This window comes from Mixophyes fleayi, chromosome 1 (genome assembly GCF_038048845.1).
Source record: "Mixophyes fleayi isolate aMixFle1 chromosome 1, aMixFle1.hap1, whole genome shotgun sequence".
Taxonomy (NCBI): Eukaryota; Metazoa; Chordata; class Amphibia; order Anura; family Limnodynastidae; genus Mixophyes; species Mixophyes fleayi.
The window spans coordinates 227788410-227803612 of record NC_134402.1 but is presented as its reverse complement, the minus strand read 5'-3'; the positions used below and the strand labels follow the sequence as shown (position 1 = coordinate 227803612).

At 39.7% G+C, this 15203-nt stretch overlaps 1 protein-coding gene across 2 annotated transcripts; it reads left to right on the top strand.

Moving 5' to 3' along the window:
• Positions 1 to 2792: 2792 nt before the first annotated feature.
• On the top strand, positions 2793 to 14504 carry TLE5 (TLE family member 5, transcriptional modulator). Of its 2 annotated transcripts, none has more exons than XM_075206453.1 (7): positions 2793 to 3174; positions 4528 to 4625; positions 5544 to 5607; positions 8503 to 8547; positions 10396 to 10458; positions 10720 to 10794; positions 11832 to 14504. In XM_075206453.1, the coding sequence occupies exons 1-7, from the start codon at positions 3142 to 3144 to the stop codon at positions 12045 to 12047; spliced, it is 594 nt and encodes a 197-aa protein (XP_075062554.1). In that variant the 5' UTR covers positions 2793 to 3141; the 3' UTR covers positions 12048 to 14504. The 2 variants fall into 2 exon arrangements, with proteins under 2 accessions (XP_075062554.1, XP_075062546.1); XM_075206445.1 differs by having other exon boundaries at positions 11829 to 14504.
• The last annotated feature ends 699 nt before the right edge of the window (positions 14505 to 15203 follow it).

Below are 15203 nucleotides of genomic sequence, written 5' to 3'. Positions count from 1 at the left end.
CAGAACTCCTAGTGCCCGTGAGACACCTGCATCACCGTGCAAACCATGTGCTATATCTACACCATTCGGTTTGTACCTTACTGCATTTTCTGGAAACATATCTGCAATAAATATTGTGTATTTCACCATATTCCGGGCTGCTTAGCTGTGATTTTCTGCATTGAAACGTGACACTTGTTTATTATTTTAATGCTTAATACCATCTGTCTGTTACCAGATCACAATCATGTGATGCAGAATGTGCTCCAGCCCAGGATGCAAGGCCAATCCCCGTCCATTCTGCATTGCAAATAATAACCATTTCCAAATTGCAGGCTCAAACCAACTCTGGCTGCAAAGGGCGTTGGCTGGGTAGCTTTCTAAAATGATGTTGTCACAGGCCTGCGGCTAATTTTGCAGGGCTGAAAAATGTATAAGGAACTGAATCTACAGAGAAATCTGGTGACTAAAGAGAGATGAGGCAGTAGGAGGGACGAAGTGCTGGGTTGGTTTGTATTGTCCATGAGCAGCTGTAGCCATGATTATTTGTGTTGGATCTACACACCTTTATATCAGCCTGAGGCACCCTGTAGATTCAGCTAGAGTGAATCTACAAGTTCCAGCATGACGTGTCAGCCGAAGGCTAGTAGGGCATGCATGAACTTGTATTTTCACCACATCTGGAGATTCACAGGTTGCCTGTCTAACCCAGGAGATGGCGCCTGTACCCTGACTGTTATTTTAAATATATGCTGCAATTGTGCAGTTGTGCTGCAATATCTAAGGCCACTTATGTGTGCAGTCCTCCTATCATAGTGATAACTGCAATTCTTTACAAATAAATATTAACCATGTTTATCCACTAAATAGCTATAAGGCAATTTGGTGTACTCTGCCCCAGCTATACTGGTCCAAAGCAGTAACTTTCCGATTTGCAGGGCCAGTCTACATCATTGTGTGCATTTTGGCTTTCACTTACATTATTAAAAAACAAGTATTAAATATAGAAGAAACACACACATAAACATTATAAATATTATACACTCAGTGGCCACTTTATTAGGTACACCTGCTCTTTAATGCAAATATCTAATCAGCCAATCAAGTTGCAGCTACTCAAGTGCATAAAAGCATGCAGGACATGGTCAAGAGGGTAAGTTGATGTCCAGACCAAATATTGGAATGGGGGAAAAAATGTGATCTAAATGACTTGTGGAAAAGTGGAATGATTGTTTGTGCTAGATGGGGTGGTTTGAGTATCTGAAAACTGCTTACCTCCTGGGATTTTTACGCACAACAAACTCTAGAGAGTACAGAGTTCGGTGCACAAAACAAGAATATCTATTGAATAGCAGTTCTGAGGGAGAAAATGCCTTGTTAATGAGAGAGGTCAGAGGATGTTTCAAGCTTGCAGGAAGGTGACTGTACCTCAAAAACCTATGTGTTTGAACAATGGTATGCAGAAGAGTATCTCTGAACACCAAGAACATCAAACCTTGAAGTGGGATTTCTACAGCAGCAGACCAGGGCAGGTTACTCTCCTGTCAGCTAACAACAGGAAACTGAACAGTTGAAGATTCAGAAAACTTTGCCTGGACTGAAGAATCTCGATTTCTGCTGTGACATGCAGATGGTAGCATCAGAATAAAGTGTAAACAACATAAATACATGTTTCAATCATGCCTTGTGTCAACGGTTGAAGGCTGGTGGTATAGTGGTGTGGGGAATGTTTTTCTTGACACATATTAGGCCCCTTAATACTAATTGAGCATTGTTTAAATGTTTTGTTGCTGACCATGTGCATCCCTTTATGGCCACAATCTACCCATCTTCTAATGGCTACGCCGTGTCACAAGGCACCCAGCATCTCAAGCAGGTTCCATGAAGATTACAAAGAGTACAGTGTACTCCAATGGTCTCCACAGTCACTAGACCGCATTACTATAGAGCACCTTTGGGATGTGGTGAAACGGGAGATTTGCAGCTTAAATGCATCTTTCTGATTCAGGTGTTATGTCTAGTAGGTTTCTTAGTGAGCACTGCAGATCGAATTAAAAATAGAAAACTTTAAATCTCTGGTGTTCCAAAAGATTGCGGCTTAAGCTCTTGTTCTTTCAACAAGTGAGACAAATAATGGGAAATGTCAGTCCAGCAGCAGCACAGACCGGAATCAGGAGGTCTGTGCTGCACTACCACCTCTGGAAAATATTTTAATAACTGACACTATGCCCTAGCAGGAGATATAAGGAGCTTTTCCTGGGGCTCCTCCATTCTTCTTATAGCTTCAGACAAAAATAGGAAGGGGTGGGAAGGAATACCTCCCAACACTGAGACATTGAGAATTGGGACACAATAAGCCCCCCCAATTTGCCCAGACTCCACCCATATCTCCCTAAAATGCCAACTTTAAGGTTAAAATCGCCCATTTCTGCAGAAGCCTGGCCCTTTTGCGGTCTGCGACTCTGGACTGCCTCTCCACAATCAGGACAGTTGTGAGGTATGGGAAGGTGTGAGCAGTTGGGCCAATTACAAATGTTGATTAAGTACTACTGCTCACACATGTGCTCTGCTGTGCACTTAGAAGTGGTGGACTAAATTGATTTGTAGTGTAGCTTTACTATATATTTTAATTTAAGTCCTGTTGTCTCACATTGGTTGGGCTGGCCATTCGTACTCTATTGTCTATAGACATATGGATGGACAACTGAGTTCAATGTTATGAAACGTACATTTCATTTAGTTTACACAAGAGTTAGGTATACTCATACAATAATGTAATGTATGACTCTCCACTGAGAGCTACTGCACATACTGCTGATGGCCCGCAGAGGGAGCAAGAAGCTTGTTAGTTATAGCCGCCATTAAACAAAAGGATCCCGATAGAGGAGAGAGCTGTGGTCGATGTGCAGAGCTAGGACAGAGGCCGGGGCCTGAGAAGAAGGGAAGGAACGGCTGAAAGATCGGGGCAAAGCATCAGGGGAAGTCGGGTACAAGAAAGCAGAAAACGGACGGAAGAGCAAGACCGACCTTGCAGACGAGAACTGAAGCGTTTGAAGGCCGGGGCTGGGGGCACTGAGCCTGGGCAAACTAGCAGGAGAGGCTGGGGACTGGAAACACTGAGCCTGGGTCCAAGATCACCATAGACCGGGGCCAGAGTGGGATATGATGTTTCCTCAAAGCAGCAGCCGCCACTCGGTGAGAACATTCCTTAGATAGCAATAGTGTGTGTATTAGTGTAAATATATATATATTAATGTAAATGTATGCTTATAAATACACACATTATATGCACAAGTGTATATTTGTGTATAAATGTGTATGTGCGTGTATGAGTATATATATGTGTATATATTTATATGTGTGTATATATATGTGTATATATTTATATGTGTGTATATATATATATATATATATATATATATATATATATATATATATATATATATGCGCGTGGATGAGTATGTACGCTTATGCTTATATATGTGCACATGGATGTGCTTGTATGCGAATATATGTGTGCGTGTCTGGAGATGCATGTATGCGTATATATGCGCGCGTGTCTGTGGAGATGCATGTATGCGTATATATGCGCGCGTGTCTGTGGAGATGCATGTATGCGTATATATGCGCGCGTGTCTGTGGAGATGCATGTATGCGTATATATGCGCGCGTGTCTGTGGAGATGCATGTATGCGTATATATGCGCGCGTGTCTGTGGAGATGCATGTATGCGTATATATGCGCGCAGGTCTGTGGAGATGCATGTATGCGTATATATGCGCGCGGGTCTGTGGAGATGCATGTATGCGTATATATGCGCATGTGTCTGTGGAGATGCATATTTGCATTTATATGTGTGTGCGTTTGCATATAGATGTGTCTATGAATGTGCGTGTTTGCATATAGATGTGTCTGTGGAGGTGCATGTTTGCATACAGATGTAGACTATATGTTGGTGGTGATGTGTTTGTACAGATGTACGTGTTGGCATACAGATGTGGGCGTGCCGCCACGTATAAGTGGACGTGTGTGTGTGTGTGTGTATATAATATATATATTGATGGTGAGCTGGGATGTTTGTGTGGGGGGTGTGTGTATATATATATATATATATTTATATATTATATATTTTCAGTGCAAATGTATGTGTATCTTAGCGATTTAAAGACATGTAAATATGTATATATTGGTGTGTACACATACAGATTGGCCTATATGACCACACATAAATATACATTTATATATATATATATATATATATATAATGTATATAATTTATAGACGCACACACATTTAATACATGTTGCTTATTAGCACTTAATCAGTTTTTCCCATTAGATTTATTTATTTTTCTTAAATGTAGTCCGTCATGTGCATGCTTACTTTGTTATTATTTGCAGTAAAACCTGTCCAGTATGTTGCCCTTATGGACTGAGGTATACATCTGTTTTAGGTTATTTTCTTTCTTTGACACAACAGAGCAATAATAGTGGTGCACAGATATAAAGGGAATTGTATCACGTCTGAAATCTCCTCTCTCCTCCTTAGGGCTCCTCTCACCTGCCCCAGCAACTGAAGTTCACAACTTCTGATTCCTGTGATAGGATTAAAGATGAGTTCCAGTTGCTTCAGGCACAATATCACAGGTAGGAAGGCGCACATTCATAACCCCTAAGATATCATTATTTCCCTCACAGATTAGTCTACTCTACCCTGCAGTCTACCGAGCTGTTCCTCATGCAGTCGCTCGCTGTATGGTGTTCTGCCTGCACATTCACCAATCCCCACACTGTTCGGTTAATCCCTCTGCATCCTGTTTGGCAGCCCATTATTATATTCATTGTACTGAACTTTCCACACAGAATTGTCACCTCCACTAAATCCTGGCCTGCAGCCAAGTCTGCTACTCCTGTAATGAACTATCTTATAGAACTGTAAATGCAGTCCTCTCTGATGCTTCTATATCGATCTTGCACACAGGACTGTGATGTAGAGATGTTTGGGGTTTTTTCAGTGATGTTTTACATTTTATTTTGATGTATTTTTGTCTGCACACTGTCCCTTTTAATTGACATGAATCCTCAGGATTGCTTAATGCTATAACGTTTCAGATTGGCGACAGTATAGCCTTTAGTGGTTCCTTACAGTAGATATTTCAAACTAGAATGCCACAGAGTTTTCTGAGTAAAATTCAATGAGGTTATTATTGACCACCAGCACAAACTCTATTGTTGGAAATGCTATAGGATTTAAAGGGTAAGTAGATTTTTCAATACAATATTTCTTGATCATAGGATAAATTTATATTTTTTTTTAAAGTAACAAAAAATGATTTCAGTTTCACATGGAACCACCCACAGTATAATCAGCAATACTAACCCAGCAGTTACAAGATAAAATACCCTCCACACTGGTCATATAGAATAGCTTCAAAAGGAGGACATGCTTTTAGTTTAAAATCAAAGCAGGAGCCCTTAGTTAAAGAGAGGATTGCAGCCCCTATAACAGCAGTGTGACATGCCAGCTGTACAGAGGTCCTCTAGCACCTTATTTATGTTTTTCAGTCTTAAGCTGGAATGTGACAAGTTGGCCAGTGAGAAATCAGAGATGCAGCGGCACTACGTCATGGTAAGTTTTTGGAAGTAAAAGCGATGGCCAACACCTTCCCTTCCCAGTGTGTAACATGACCAAATCATTTCTGTACAGGATCCATTTTTGTCTGTCGGTACCATATATTAACTTGCATGTGCTCTGATACACTAGGCTAATGAAAGTAATTAGTAAATAGGTAATGGAAATGTTACTACCGCTATCAACTCACCATTTAGCCTTTTAAAAGGACCATAACCCTAAAATATAAGAGTCCTCCAACTAGAAAACACATCTGGAAAATTTTGATCTCTGAGGTCTGCCTGTAAAGCCGCTGCCAGCAAGATATTGACAACATGAGTAGCGATGATACTGCTACAGATGACCATGGGTGCTAAACATTTAGCATCCTGTAGCTTTCACTATCTGCCATGCAGTCGCCATGACCAGGTCAAAATGCATGCTTTATTTTATAGTGCTTCTTGCCAAGTAAAATACAGGCACACTTATGGTACTAGGGTTTAAAGATCATTATAGGCTGCCCGGTGTGTTTATCAGCGGTAAGCACATTTAATGGAAAACCGTGCATTCATAAAAAAAACACATGAACATGAGTAAAACAGGAGTGGTATAGTATAAACAAACAAAAAAAGGATATTTACATATGAATAGGTTCCACCCTACCCTAGAACATGGCATATAACAATAATATTATGTAACAAACGGCGAGTGGTATAGTGTCTTTGGAAATTATGTAAACTACTAGCATTTAAAACTGCTAGTGAAATGCATGAAATTAATACCAATGGGTACAAGGCCTAATCTAAGTGCCTGTAATTTCAGCAGGTTACAGATCTCCATTTTAACTTGGAGTTTGGACAAATTGGGCTACATAGTTGCCTGACTGGCTGAGCCTCTAGTTTGTTAAAAATGCATTTTAGACACAATTTGCACAATTTTAACCTATCTCTGTGACTAATTAAGAGGCCAGCTTCTCATTCAAGGGTCTTTCCTAACGCCAAGAGTTTTGTGATCAATTTAGGAGACCTCCCTTAATTTATCCCTTTGGAGAAGCTCTTTACTCCCTCAGTTCAGGGCAATTAGGTCTTTAATTATGTCTGCCAAGATGTAGCTGCAGATGGTTAAGCAGCCAGCAATGCTCCTGCTCTGTATTAACCCCTGAGGGCAATTACAGAAACCTTCCTGTTTGTATATTGGCTAATGATCCTTCCCTCCTAAAATCCACCTCAAGAGACCATAGCGCCTCTAAGTATAAACAAACAGAGCTGGTGTGTAAGTGTTTTCTTATTTCTGGTTACCATTTCTGATTTAAATTGACTTGCTTCTTTTAAACAATTATAGAATACGTATGTTTATCCTCAGCAGTTTGCTGGCATAGAAGGGGTTATGTTGGATAGCTAAATCCTTTCCAAGGTTTGGAAGCAGGATAAACTGGAGTTTGAGTAGTGCAGAGATGCCTGCCAAAAAATAAATCCACCTCCCTCCTGACCCCCTCCACCCTCCTTCTCCCCCCCTTCTCAGCAGGTCTCCTGGCTTATCCCTCTGTTGTGGGGTTATGCCATTCATTCATTCTTCCAGACAGCTGCTTGTACAGGATGAGGAGGGGAGAGGGTTAGGGCAGAGTGTAAATCTGCCTAAAAATCTTTCAGGGACTTGTAAGACAAAGAGGTCAGACACTTGGGAGGAGGTGAGGGGGCAGCTTCCCAAGCAAAGGAGAAATTTAACTGTTTCGGACCCACAAGTTGCTATATGTACATGGTTCAATATAAACTACAACCTTGTTGCTGTCATTCAATTAGAATGTTAATTTTAACGTAAACTGGACTTTTAAATTAAAACACAAAAAACTAAACTTCCGTTTGCATATATAAAGTTTTATACACATTGTGCAGTTTTTGCCTTGACTTTTTGTAGCTTTGTTGCTCTCCACTACCCCATTACTAATAGCTATATGCACACTATTGTCTAATGTGGTTCTAATACAGGACAAGAATCTGCAAAAAAGAAGGCTTTGCATGTCCGTTATACTTAGTGTGAGATAACTGTCTATGTCCCTTTCTATGAAGTCACCAGTCTTGCCACTGCCCAGATCATTTCTTACCTAGGAGTCTAGAAACTGTCCTAGTCAGATGAAAGATTATAAAGTGTCACCGCCTTAAGCAGTTGCTGCATTTTCTAATGGAAGAGACCAACCATATGCTTAACAGATTAAGATAACTATAAACACATCATCTATTTAAGGTATATTTGCTTTATTAATGGCAAAAAAATTATCTATTAATAGTTGTGTGCTAGCTTACTTTCAAAGGAGAACGACAAACAAAAATAACAAAGTTTTGGGCAGAGTTCAATTAGTAATGTTTAACAAAAAGAAAACACTTTTATTATGGATGGTGCCATTCATCAGATCCACTGTCCCATGTTCCATACCTCTTTCCTATTACTGTGAATGGAAAGCCCCTGATGGAGCAGCATTTATGCCACAGGGGTTTGAACAGGCCAAGAAGTAAGAGGAAAGAGGAGTGCAGCATGGGACAGTTACAGCGTTCGGATGGTCCGACAAATGGCACATCCACAGTAAGTACAGTTTTGGGAATTAGCTTAGTTATTCATTAATATCTTATTTCTTTTTACTTTATTGGTGTCTACATATTAAGTACAATATATTGCAAAAATATAATGAACGGGAAGTTGAAAATATGGACAGATTATTATTATAGTATTATGTATATATTAATATTACAGATATTATTAGTAATTAGTATTATGTATTTGGATCCCAAACTACAGGTTATATATTATTGGAATATTTGCAACTTTCTCTCACACTTGTATGTACACGTATAGACTGTTAAGTGCCTTTTCCAGTACATAGTTTGGATGTCTTTTCACCTAAATACTCTTTCTCCTCAGTATTATGAAATGTCCTATGGACTGAACATTGAAATGCACAAACAGGTGAGCACTTGTCATGTAATTTTAGAGCTTACAAATTATTGACTTCATTAATTTTACTTTCTCTAAAATGTTACTAAACAAATCTAGCACTTTTTTCATTAAAGAGTAACTGAAGGTAAAGTTTCAAAGCATTTTGGTGTTTTGAGGCTGGTCGAAGCAAATTTTGCGTTTTGACCATTTTTTTTATATATACATTTTAACTGTAACTTAAGTTTTAATATTAATAAGCTATTTACTTGACTTAACTGTATTGCTTAAAAATGAACTTGTAGATGGAAATTGCTATGTTATCTTAATGGTTTTGTTTTTTTAATTTCAATGCATACATAATGAAAGCATTCCACCTTGCATTCTACAGTAACCAAGTTTAGTTTTCTAAAATATTAAAGAATAACAGTTATAAACTTATAGGGGCATATTCAATTATCCTCCGGGATCAGGGCTACGAGCGCCCGCCTCCTTCCCGATACCGTTACACCGCATATTTCCCTTCCAACCTCATATGGTTGTAAAGGGAAATCTGCGATGTGGCGGTACAATAATTGCACTTTATGTGCACGTAGCCGCGATCCTGGAAGCTAATTGAATGTGCCCTATAGTATTAAGTCTCCAACAAACAGGCATTATTTTAAAGCATATTCTCAATATCTATTATTTTGATGTAGGTTAGTTAAGCAATAAGAATGCGAGTAAATATATATGTACACATACTTTGCCAAGCATTTTCTTTGCTTTGTGTCCGTTTCGATATTGCCAAGTGTCCAGTAAAGGCTGCAGAGTACCATGGAGTTCTATAGGAATGCTCATTAAGCACTTAGTACACACTGCTACAGGGGATATCTTTGACTCACTGGGGCCACCAGGGCAATCTGTGGGGAGTTGTGTTCTCCCCATGTTTGCGTGGGCTTCCTACCACAATCCAAAAACATACTGTTAGGTTTATTGGATGATGATAAAATGGACCCTAGTGTGTGGTAGAGAATTTAGACTGTATCTCCAATAGAGCTGGAACTGCTATAAATCATTAGATATTCACACAACGTGATGATATGGTGCTATATAAATAAACCATAATAATTAATGTGCTTATAGTGCATTGGTTTTGTCTGCTTTTAACTAGCTTTGTTGAATCAGTCCATATGTATGAGCTCTTGGTTGTGTTGTAAAATGGGCATTTTTTTCAAATATACCAGCCCCTAAATTCACTAATAATTACAGGCATAGGAACCTACATGCCAGCCGTAAACCTTTTTACTAAAACATGGGTGCACAACTGTCATCAGTTAGCGACTTGGTTGTCCAGATCTGCAATAAGCTGTAGCCTTTATGCCATTTGCTGGAAGTAAAGAAATATTTAATGAAATAAGAGTATGCAGGCTTCTTCATACAGCCATGGATTTGGCAGCGATCCTCCTCTCTGTCTGCTGAATTTAGATACAGTATGTTTTGAGGCCGATCTACATGGAAAAGGTCTGCTTAAGTCAAAGTGCTTCTGAAGTAGTAATCACATTCCAGCTGCAATACTTCCAAACCTATCCCCTGGAGAGACAGGTCCCAGCACTTGTTCCTTAAGACAGTCAGTCATGAAGCATTGGTCTCTCTCATTCTTTGAGTACAAAATAACAAACTTAATTATATTCATATTCTAAGAGTAATATAAAACTTACTTCAGCCATGGTAGGTCGAGCTCGGACCCTTAGAACATTTTTTGTTCTTTATGTAACTCTGTGTTGTAAAAAAAAAACCTCAGTGCTGTGAGCTCTTTGATGCACTTGGCTGAAAAAAAACCTGAACAGGTCTTGTTTTCTTAATACTGTTGTAACTTCTCTACTCTTTACTGTCTACTAGGCTGAAATAGTCAAGAGGTTGAACGGAATCTGTGCACAGGTGTTGCCTTATCTCTCTCAGGAGGTACGTTCATCCATACTGGTGAAGGGCAAATAATCTATAAAGCATAAAATATATAACCGTTCTTGAATTACAGACAGTAGTGGGATATTTTTATTTCTATATTTTTTATTTTTATGTGTTTAAGTAGTTTGGAGATGTTATTTCCTTGGATATCAATTACAGGTGGAAGACAGACCCATAAGTCTTGCCAAAGTTCTTAACATGGTATTACTACTGCTACATTTAGTCCACATATGTTAATCCCCACATCTCTCCTTGTAGCACCAGCAACAGGTCCTGGGAGCCATCGAGCGAGCAAAGCAAGTGACTGCTCCGGAGCTGAATTCCATTATCCGTGTACGTGACAATTCTGTTGGGGTTGTTAGAAGAAATTGGTAGATGGGGCTCAATGCTTGACCCACTTTAAGGTGTGTTTGACTAGGGTCAGAGCACCTTTTGTTATCAGTCTTCAAAACTGTGGACACATGGACGTGCCGGAGAAGTGCGCAGGGATAGAACAACCTCTAGTCAATCAGATCACCAGACCATGCCCTGTAGCACAGAGTGTTACAGAAAAGAAGTATGCAGATTCTGTGAGAGGCAGTTACCTTTCCACTTCTATGATTGTTAGTGAGTATAGGGCTCTATGTGATGGACATCGTCCTGATGCAATGATGGGAATAAAGAAAATCAGGAAGCCACACAAAGTTAGATAGTGGAAGAACAGGGTCCTCCAACAGCTCAGAGTAGTGACGTAAGGCTCCTGTCAAGCTGGTGGAGGGAGATTGTAGTGCCAAACCCATCTCTAACACCGTTCACACATCTAACTTGTTCCTTTCCTCTATTACTGTACAATCCCGAGTTGGGAGTCATGTACAGATGTCACATAGCTCCATTATCAATGGTCATATGAGGTGGGAAGTACATTCCAAGCCTCAAATTTACATCATAGCTTAAGATTCCTTAACTTGTACCCTCAATCTTTAGCTTCAATGACTTATAGTACAGTGCCTCTTTGTAGTGTATCAGTTTCCAGAGTTAATAACTCTTGTAATTCTCCTTAAATGCTGAAATATATTTTATTGTTTTTGAGAATAAATATGACTAACACAAATACCTTTAAACTGGAAGATGTGGTTACTAATCATTAATCATTGCTAAGCTGAGACAAAAATGAATTGGAGGCTCAGTGACTGGTGATCATCAATTCCACATACCTGTTCCTTGGCCTGTAGCCCCAGACTGGTACCATGCCAACATGATGGGTATGGAGTGGTACATATTTTGGCAGTAGGCTCTCTGCTACCTGTGTAGTGTAAGTGTACATGGTGGTTCTTGTTTCTGGCAGTGATGACTGACATGTTTCTTAATTTATATCCCCTTCTCTACAGCAGCAGCTTCAAGTGCACCAGCTGTCTCAGCTTCAAGCTCTCGCCCTCCCTCTTACTCCACTACCCGTGGGCCTGCAGGCCCCCTCTCTGCCTGTTAGCGCCGCCAGCGGCCTGCTCTCCCTGTCTGCACTGGGCTCTCAAGGACACCTTCCCAAGGAAGACAAGAATGGTCATGATGGGGATCCACGACCTGATGATGATGGTGACAAGTCAGATTAAACATGGAGAAAAAATAGATGGATAAAGGTGCAGCGCAGTAGTAACTCTAGCACTACCTGGTGGAGTTACATTGTAGAGCATAATCCCATCTCGCACTGGAACAGCCCCTTTTGTCCAAGGGTTTATGAAAGCAGAAGACTGGCAAGGGGTTAATGCATACATTTTTTGGACTATATATGTACGTATCCTTATATGGAATGTACAGAGAACTGTATTGTAAATTGGCTGATTATACGTTTACTGAAAGCACAACCCCCCCACCCCATGATTTTATACAGGATCCGCCTTCCCATCGTAATGCATTAGTGTAGTACTTATGTTAACACCAGTTACGGAACATATTGAGTTGTTGGAGGCTGTTGTGGGGCTCACTTACAGAGCTTGGCTAGCCCCTGATTACCACTATGTAACTGTCTGACTTCCTCTCCACCTAAGATGGTAGAAGAAGGTCATTCAAAGTGTGGAATCCATTTTAAAGTGCATATGTCGTCTGCACAGTAGTGGCAGCCATTTTGTGGGCAGTTTCAACTTGTGTGAAAACGCAGCCTATCGGTTAAGTTCCTCACACCTCATTGAGGTCACCTATTATTGAATTGCGAGGCTTTGTTCTCAACAATATTTATTCAACACAGAAAATGCCTTCCTCTGCTATGTATGTGACATATGCACTTTAAAGTATTTTGGCTTATTTTCCAAACAGGCCTGTTAGCAGTATTAAAAAATTAGGTTCATTTTATTTTCTTATTACACTTTGCCAGATACAGGTGCCAGTTATGTTTCACAATGGATTAGTTCTTAATGCAGACTGATATATGTAATTGTTCATTTTTTTTCCCCCCCTCATTGGATGTCTGTATTGTCCTGTTGCATCCATTTCACTTTGTCTAATGAAATAAATAAGTACTCGTTTGAAGAGAGCTTTTTCGGATAATCCTCCACCATTTAATTGCATTGCAAAACGTCCATTCCTAGTGTTACTCGGATAAGCTTTTTACCAACTGCTGATCCGAGTTATGTTACAAAAAGCTATTCTTTACACACACACAAAATCACAGCAACCAATCAGCAGTTAGCTTTCATTGAGCTTGTGCTAGTTAGACAATGATTGAGTGATTTGTTACTATAAGTAACTGCACATCTTTGCTTTTCTGCTTCTTAGCAAATAACCAATGTGAAATGGAATCTACATCCAATTACAATTGAACAAAAGCATAAATTAGCCTGCTGTAAGAATATTTCATTGATGGATTCAGTAATATTTTCAGCTGTACTGCCCTCTATGGTTATAAGGTATAGTTTCAAATTACTGATAACTTCTTGTCTCTAGAGTGAATCTTCCAATTCAACCCCATGTGGAACTTGATACTGTCAATTCTTTATTCTGCAAACCTCTGACCCCTGTGTTCTGGAAAGCGTAACAATCTCTCAGTCTCTGCATAACAGCGCTGCATCTTTAATCCAGATATTGGAAGGAGGGGAAGTTTTAAAAATAAATATATATATAATTTAACCCTCTGTCTGCCACGACATTACATGGCATTGTAGGAGGTTAAAAGACACTCAAAAGAAAAAGAACACCCCCTCCATATATTTGTAAGGTAGCGTGTACCCAGACCAGGTGTGTGCTCTGTACATAGTCCCGTAGAAATGCTCAAACGCCTCCTTTATCTTTTCTTTTCTTTTTGTGTCTGATCACTGACCTTGTTGATATTCTATGTGGAGGGTGTAACTGTGCCTTTTACAATAAATTGTTTCAATGCCTGCTCAGAATGTATGGTTCTCATTGTCTGTTGGAAGTCCCCCTTCTTAGGATAGATGGGTCATCATGGGACGCATGTCCTACCAATGGTAGCACAGGGGATTCCATTTGAACAGGATTGGACTAAGCCCACCACCAGTCTTCTAGTAATTTTGAAAGCTTTTTTAATTCAGCATTCCAGAGCAAAGGCGTAGCCTTTTTTGTGACATGAAGTTGGGTGTATACCATTACTCTGAAACATTGACTTGATAAAGGAATTAAATTGCTTCAATACCGGTGTGCAGTGGACTCTCAAGCAGTGATAGAGGTACCTGGCTAATATTTTCATAGGACTACTTATTGCAGTGCTTGTTCCTTGTTTATGCTGAACTAGAACACCAATTTTGTCATCAAGGAAAAATGTATTTGCATGTATTAGCATGAGTGAGAATTATCATGCAGCTTAATTATCCATGGTAAGACAGGCCCTAGACTTCAACGGGGCAGTGCTTCTAGCGGCAAATGAATTGTGAACATGGTAGACATCAGTACCATATATATTGATTTCTACAGTAATAAAATTGTACCAAATAGCCTCTTCCAGGTAACTGTGATCATTGTGTTGGGGAAAAATTAAGTAAGAGAACCACCCCTGAAACATTGTCTTATTTTCTGTGCTTGCATCAATAAACTTACCCCTCATGGGGATGAATCACTAATATCTGTGTGCAGCCTTTGAACAATTCAGATTGTGTGGGGAGCAGCAATCTGAAATTGCATTTGATTTTTCTCTGCCTTTGAATGTGCATTCTGCCATAATTAAAAAAGGGACAGTAAGAGAGGACGTTTCCGCATCTCAATACCTGCGGAGAGTATACTGAGGCGCCAGTTATTCACCTGAATGTGGTGAGGCAGTGCAATGCGTGCTACAGTCATTATAGGGTTACATTTTTGTGGAGAAGCACTTTAAATACTTAGTTGTTGGAATTGGAACTGCAAGGTCACTCTTAAAACAGCAACAATAATAAAGAAAATGTAAATCAAACAAAAAAAAAACTAATGCAACACATGAAGAAATATAACTGAATTTTACAATTTATAAGGCCAGTTTTAAGTACATTAAGCCCATTCCAAGTGCAATGTGCTTCTTAAATCTGATTTATAATAGCTGACATGATCACTTTTTGTACCCCAGTAAACCTTAATATAGGGAAAACTGATGACTGACGGAACATGACCACAGCTTGGTCATTCTAAGGATGTACTGTTCTCATGTGCTTATGGTAAGGGTAGGGCAGGCTTTGTATTTGTTGCCAGCCCATTGTACTGAGTCTTTCCACATCTATTCCTCCCCCTTTTCCCTCTTCTTTTCAGGTTCACAGCTTTCTTGGAGGGTGGAATTTAAATCCTGCCCAACT